The sequence below is a fragment of the Orycteropus afer genome, unplaced genomic scaffold (genome assembly GCF_000298275.1).
Source record: "Orycteropus afer afer isolate SDZICR_OR568_19922 unplaced genomic scaffold, OryAfe1.0 scaffold00402, whole genome shotgun sequence".
In the NCBI taxonomy this organism is placed as follows: Eukaryota; Metazoa; Chordata; class Mammalia; order Tubulidentata; family Orycteropodidae; genus Orycteropus; species Orycteropus afer.
Window position 1 is genome coordinate 2,403,587 of NW_006921989.1, and position 6,921 is coordinate 2,410,507.

At 55.0% G+C, this 6,921-nt stretch overlaps 1 protein-coding gene and 1 pseudogene across 1 annotated transcript; both read right to left on the reverse strand.

The window, feature by feature from the left end:
- Positions 1–473: 473 nt before the first annotated feature.
- ACP5 (acid phosphatase 5, tartrate resistant) lies at positions 474–2,747 on the reverse strand. Its single transcript, XM_007953617.2, has 4 exons — positions 2,481–2,747; positions 2,161–2,288; positions 1,682–2,027; positions 474–716 (listed from the first exon to the last, which is right to left on the reverse strand). The coding sequence occupies exons 1-4, from the start codon at positions 2,745–2,747 to the stop codon at positions 474–476; spliced, it is 984 nt and encodes a 327-aa protein (XP_007951808.1).
- A 1,273-nt stretch (positions 2,748–4,020) lies between these two features.
- LOC103207938 overlaps positions 4,021–6,921 on the reverse strand; it is a 56,363-nt pseudogene continuing 53,462 nt past the window's right edge.

Genomic DNA, 6,921 nt, shown 5'->3' on the forward strand with positions numbered 1-6,921 from the left:
GTGGCTGTAGAGCTGGAAGAGTTGCTTTGTGCTGGACGCTTCTGTCTGCTTATTTTTTACTTAAAATCACATCTATAGGGGAGTCCAGTTGGCTGTGGGTGGCGCTTAGGGATGGAGGTGCAGAGCAACAACTTGAATGTGTTGACTACTTGCCAGGGAGGAGAGGAGGGACACTCGGGCACATGCAAAGCCTTGGCAACTTTCTTTTATTGAACGGCAGCAACAGAAGGAGGCTTAATTCAGGAGGAAGCTTCCCCTCCCCTCCCCACCTCCCCAGCCCGGCTACCAGGCCCAGCACTCGGGCCCCCACACACGTGTCCATGCCTCCTTCATATCCCTGGGTGTCTGTGACACGAGTGCCACGTGGCACCACAGTTCCCCAGCTGTAGTTCTCTTTCCTGCTCTGAGGACAAGCCTGCCTGTGGCGGGGAGGCTCCTCTGCCTCAGGTCTCAGAGCAGGGCCCCCATGGGGCTCAAGGCCGGGCTCGTCTGGGCAGGCTTGCCTTGAAGAGGGACTTGCCTGAGGCCTCAATGTAAGTGACGCTCATCTCTTTGGGGCTGATCTCTATGTAGGCAAAGCCCCCCAGCGAGTCCTCAACCCCATAGTGGAAGCGCAGGTAGCCATCTGGAACTTTGCGCTGGTGTCGTTTTGAGGGGTCCATGAAGTTCCCGGCTCCACTCAGCACGTAGCCCACACCCTTCTCATCCTGAAGGTACTGTGGACGGGAGGGCATAGGGCTCAGTGGGGTCCCTAGCCCCCCATGACCACCTGCCTCAGGTTCAGGGTCAGCTCTGTTCCTGACCACAGAGTCACCGTGGGCAGGGTACAGAACCCTTCTGTGCCTCAGTTTCCCCAACTGTAGGAGTTCCTACTTCACAGGTAGAGTGATTGGAAAGTGGTAGCTATTATTATGGCTTTTCAGCAGCTTTGAAAAGGAGCCCTGGAGGTGCAGTGGTTAAGCGCTTGGCTCCTAATGGAAAGGTCAATGATTTGAACCCACTGGCTGCTCTATGGGAGAAATATGTGGCAGTCCACTTTTATAAAGATTTTTCAAAGAACAAACCCACTACCATGGAGTAGATTCCAATTCATAGGGACCTTATATGACAGAGTAGAACTGCCTTAGGAGGCGTGATCCTAAGGTTTCCAAAGCTATGATCTTTATGGAAGCAGACTGCCTCATTTTTCTCCTGCTGAGTGGCCAGTGAGTTCAAATTGGCAAACTTTTGGTTGTTGTTGTTGTTGTTGTTATGTGCCGTCGAGTCGGCCCCGACTCATAGCGACCCCTCCTTGGGTTTCCGAGGCAGTATCACTACGGAAGTAGGATTGCCCAACCTTCCTTCCGAGGAGTGGCTGGTGGGTTTGAACCGCCAGCCCTCTGGATAGCAGTCAAGTGCTTTTAGCCACTATGCTACCAGAGCTAGCAGCTGAGTATTTTAACACTGAGCCACCAATGTTCCTTTCCATAAAAGATGGCAGCCTTGGAAACCCTATGGGGCAGTTCTACTCCGTCCTAGAGGGTCACTATGTGTTGGAATCAATGGCAACAGGTTTTCTTTTTAGGGAGGTTTGGAGTGTTTTCCTGGTTACAGTGCATAGAATTTGAAGGAGAGCACGTGGCACGTTGTCTGGGGTGAGTACGCCTCACCTGGCTCCCCAGCCCTCCCGTAGGCCCCTCACCTGCAGGTTGTGGTCGTGACCACACAGGTAGGCAGTGACCCCGTACATGGCCAGCAGTGGCTGCAGGTGCTTGACAAGGCAGCGGGTGGGGCCGTGTTCGGCAATGGACCACACCGGATAGTGGCCAGCTATCAGCACGTAGTCTTCCTTGGCTGCTGCCAGCTGCTTTTTGAGCCACGATAGCTGAGTGCGGGCCAGCACCAGGTCACGGGGCTTCTCAGGCTGCTGGCTGAGGAAATCGTCCGAGTTGCCACACAAGGTTACTGTGTCCAGCATGAAGATGGCCACGGACACGTTGGTCTGTGGGATCTTGAAGCGCAGGCGGTAGAAAGGGCTGGGAAAGTTCCTGTTGGGAGAAGAGAAGAGGCTGTGAGCAGATGAATTGGGCAAAGTAGTCCTGGTGCAGCTCAGGCTCAGGCCTAAGGGACTCTCTGTCCACCTGAATGTGTGACTAGGGCGGGCAGGGTGGGTAGGCTCACCAGCGCTTGGAGATCTTGGAGTAGGCAATCTGTGCTGAGACGTTGCCAAGGTGGTCATGATTTCCGGCCAGCACATACCAGGGCACGTTGCGAAGGGAGCGGGCAGAGAAGACATCCTCAAAGGTTTCCTGCAGGACGAAAGGGTACGCCCACACACACCTGAGGTCAAGCAGCTGCCACCCTGGAGCTCCCAGGGGTGGGGACATGGGGGTCACTGAGTGCTCCAGGAGCCTATAGATGCCGTTGGCTCCCTCTGTACTCTCCTGAGGAGGGCCACCAGGTCAGCCCCCCTCCAATTCAGGAACCTAGTGGGCACTCACCTGGAACCTCTTGTCATTGACATCCCGCACACCAGTGAAGTAGAAGTTGTCCCCCAGGGACAGGATGAAGTCTGCACCCAGTGTTTGCACAGTCCTTGCGATCTCCTTGGCACTGGCCATTTCCCGGGCTGTGTGGAATGGGGCATTGGGGACCCCGCCCCAGTCACCCACAGCCACAAAGCGCAGGGCAGGCGTGGCACCATCAGCCAGGGGGAGCGCTAAAGTGGCCTGCAGGATGAGGGTCAGCAGCACTGTCCATGTGTCCATCTGGAAGGGAAGAGGTGTACATCTGGGGGCCTGGGGCTGTGACATGGGCAGCAAACCCACGAGACCCTCTTCCTGCCCTGCTTTGAGGGAGGGGAGACAGCTCCCTGCAGGGCTGGCACAGCACGAGTACCTTGGTGCCCCAGTTCCCAGGACACCATGGCATGAGCTGGCCGGGAGGGGCAGGGGCAGGCAGGGTCCAGCGAGGGGCCGGACAGGGGAGCGCGTGCAGGCCCACTCACCCTCCCTTTTCCCAGCCTGTCCAGATTTGGGCCTCCTGCCCAGCACTCACCCTAGAGGTGGCACAAACCAGTCAGTGAGGCTCCGAGAGGCAGTGGGCTCCAGAACAGAAACGATGGGCACTGAGCCTTTATTCCCTGGGGCGGAAATGGATCATTAGTGAGGATGATGTAGTTTCTCCGAGGAGTGTTCCAGAAACCCTCCTCTTGGGTCACATGAGCCTTGGACTTCCCTAGTGCTGCCTGTGGGATTTGGGGTGGGGATCTGGGCACGTGTGCAGTCACGCCTGCCCAAGGCATCTTGGGGTGCAGCTGTGCACATCTGCATAGCCTGTGTCTGTCCCCCCAGGCTGTTTGTGTTGTGGGCCCCAGGTGCACACAATGTGCACTGTGTGTGTGACTGTATCTGCTGTGTTGTGTGCCCAAGACATGGCTTGTGTGTTTGTGTCCTCTGAAAGTTGTCTGTCTGCCTGGGTCAGGGTGTAGCTGTGTGTGCCTGAAAGTCCATGTCTGTGGAGATGTACACGGCACCAGGCCTATGTGCATGCTATAACGTGTGCCTGAGTGCTCACAAGGGGCCTTCAGAGTGGGTGGATATCTATGCAGACTGAATCCTGTGCTTTGTGCCTGAGTCTTGTGTGTGTCTGTGTCTGAGTTCCTGTGTATGGCCATGTTGTGTCTGGATTCTATCTCTAACGTGAGTTGTATGTCTAGCGTGTGATGGGTGTTTGACAGCAATCTGAGTTGGCCTGTGTGTGTGACCCAGTGCTCCCCACCCCAACAGGCACAAACCATATCACCATCTCCCTTTTTCAGGAAGTTCCCACCCTCCTCCCCCACATTCCTGAAGGAGGAACCCAGACAGGAGGCAGCTGGTGACAAGCCATGTGACTACAGCCTTTGCCCCTCTGCCCTCAGTAGCTGCCTGCAGGCCCACCGTGTGACCGCAGCTTCCTAGGGCAGGACCCACATTTGGCGCCCTGCACCTGCGTTCCTCACCTCCCGGCCTCCCTCTTGTGGAGGACGCTGCTGAGTGCTCAGACCTCACGACCAGTACCTCGGGTCCCTGCCAGGGCAGACTGGGGTCCTTTCATGCTAAGCCCAGGACCCAGGTTGAGAGGGGTCCGGTGATTTGCCCGGGGCCCCCCCACGGCCAGGCTGGGACAAACAGGAAGGAAGTGGGTCACGAGGGCAAGCGGAGACCCCTCCCCCGGGGGCCCGGCGCTGGGTCCCGCCCGCCACCCGTCTACCGGTTGGCCTCACCTGCGGGCGGCTGGGCTGCAGGCCGGCTGGGCCAAGCCGGCTAGCTCTGCACCGAGCCGAGTTGCAGAAGCGCCAGAGAGGCGTGGGACGCTCGCGTCTGGGCCGTCCGGCTTTAAGGAGAAGGAGGCCGGCACGCCCTGTTCGTGGGTTCGGGAACGTGCCCTGCCCGTGGGCCAGGGGACAGGTCCAGGTGCTCACCGGCGGGGGAACCGGACCACTCGATACTCTGCGCCCCAGCAGCCCGCCCTGCAGCCCCGGGACCCGAGCACTTCCTACCTGCCCGGGCAGGCCGTGCTTGGGGATCCTGCTCAGCCACCTAGCGTCGCCTTGCCTCCCGGGCGCAGGGTTCTCATCTGTAAAATGGGGACAACGGACCCAAGAGGGCGGCCCAGACGGACGGTTTGGGTAGGGGGCCTGGGGACCTTATACCGACGCCCTTCCCACGCCAGCCGCGAATCGCCCCCTGCTATCGACACTTGAGGAACCCACAGGCCCACAAGCCCGGCCGCAGCGCTGGGTGCGGCGTCCCCCTGGGCTGCAGAGGGTGGGCGGGGTCCTGGGTCAGGCCCAATTAGGAAGCCTGGTTCGTCAGCTTCACTTTCCTGCTGTTTACAATGGGTGTGAGGGGTGAAAGGTCAAAATCTTCCCAACAAGAGAAGTCCAGATAATAGTAGATATGTCAGCCGTCTGGTTAGCAGGCAAGCGTCTTAGCCACTATGCTACCAGAGCTCCTTAACAACAACAACAACAACTCTCCCTTCTGGCATTGAGGGTGGGGTCACTGGAAAGGCCGAAAGAAAAAAAAAAAAAAAAGTAAATTTAAGTGAAGACACCTGCAGACATCATCTTAACTAAATGATTATGGTCAGCATCACTAGAGGTAAGTCAGGTGAGTATCATGTGGCTCTGTGATGAGGAAGGCACTTTATGTCTGTGCTCCATTTCCTCAAAGCCTCTAACCCCAGTCTAATCACGAGAAAAACACCAGAGGAACCCAGACTGAGGGATATTCCCCAAAATGCCTGACCAGCACTCTAGCAAAAGGATCATGAAAAACTGGGAAAGACCGTCACAGGTTGGAGTGCACTAAGAAGGCATCAAAGGAGCCCTGATGACACAGGAGTTGAGCACTCAGCTGGGAAACCACTTGCCCCTTCTCTGGAGAAAGACGTGGCCTCTGCTACCATAAAGAGTACAGCCTTGGAAACCCTGTGGGGCAACATGTGCTAACTCTCTCTGGGGTGGCTATGAGTTGGAATGGACTCAGCCACATCAAGTAAGGAAAGCGAAAGACCAAGGGCAATGCCCTGGGTCAGAAAGAGAACACTGGTGGAAAAAAATGGGTGAACCACAAATACAATCTGGAGTTTTGTTAATAGCTTGGGGCCAAGGTTAATTTAGCTGTGGCCCACCTCCCCATGTTAGGTATGATGTTAACAACAGAGGAAGGGGGGTGCAGGGTATACTGGAGTTCTCTGCAGGAGTGTTGCAACTTCTGTTGAAATGTAAAATTATTCCAAAATGGAAAGTTTACTGACAACGTGGACGGCATTCAAGAACTTAAAAAGTCATTCAACCAACATCCATCCAGGGCTCTGGAGGATACAGCGTGAATGAAGACAGACACAAGTCACTGCGGTGACACTGACATGAGAGTGGAATTTACATTCTAGCTGTTAATTGCCTTCCTTTTTTGGTGGGGCAGGGGGCAGCTATCCATTTTATACTTTTATATACAGTTTGACTTTTCTCTTGAAAAGCACTGTAAGTTGTTTCCCCAGTGGGATAAATGCAGAATTCTTAACTCATCTGTAGTACAATTGTGAACACAGGGAATAAAGTTCGCCTCACATTCCAAACAGTGGTGGTTTCTCTGGGAGAGAGGAACTCAAATCACACCGGAACCAGTTGCCAGCAAGTGAACTCATGGCGACTCAACGGCTGTTAGAGCAGAGCTGTGCTGCATAGGGTCTCAGTGCCTGCTGTTTCATACGTCGATCTCCACGCCTTTATCTCTGAGGTACCTCTGGGTAGACTCGAACCGGCAACCTCTCGGTTACCAGCTGGGTGTGTTTCTGTTTGCCTCACTCTGGGACTCTCGGGGAGAGAGAGGGGAACAGAATTGGGGCTAGGGGACAAAGGGGGGGGGCCTTCAACTTTATCCCCATTGCTTGCTTTCTTTCACAAAAAAGGGGGAAAAATGTTCCTGAAACACTTGCTTCTTCATGTGGTGGGTGTGGGGGTGCTTCAGGCTCATCCTCTGTGCTTTCCTGTATTTTTTGAATTAAAAATATATAAGAACATGTGCACATGATTGAAATAACCACGTGAAAAAGTTACTGCCCTCCAGTCGATTCCGACTCATCATGACTCTGGGTGGGTTTCTGAGACAGTAAATCTCTAGGGAAGTAGATTCCTTCCAGATAGCAGCTAGTGGGTTTGAACCACTGAACTACTGGTTAGCAGCCAAACGCCTTATCCACTACACCAACCAAGCTCCTTAATCATGCAAAGGGGATGTAATAAAAGGATCCGTTGGCTGTATCTTCGTGGTGACCTCCCTTGTTGTGAATCTGCTCTTCTCCCTCCGTTCATCCATTGGCACCTGCATCTGCTGAGTTTCTGTGGAGGTGGATCAGGGTTTAGCCTACAGCCTCCCTTCCCCTCCACCCCTC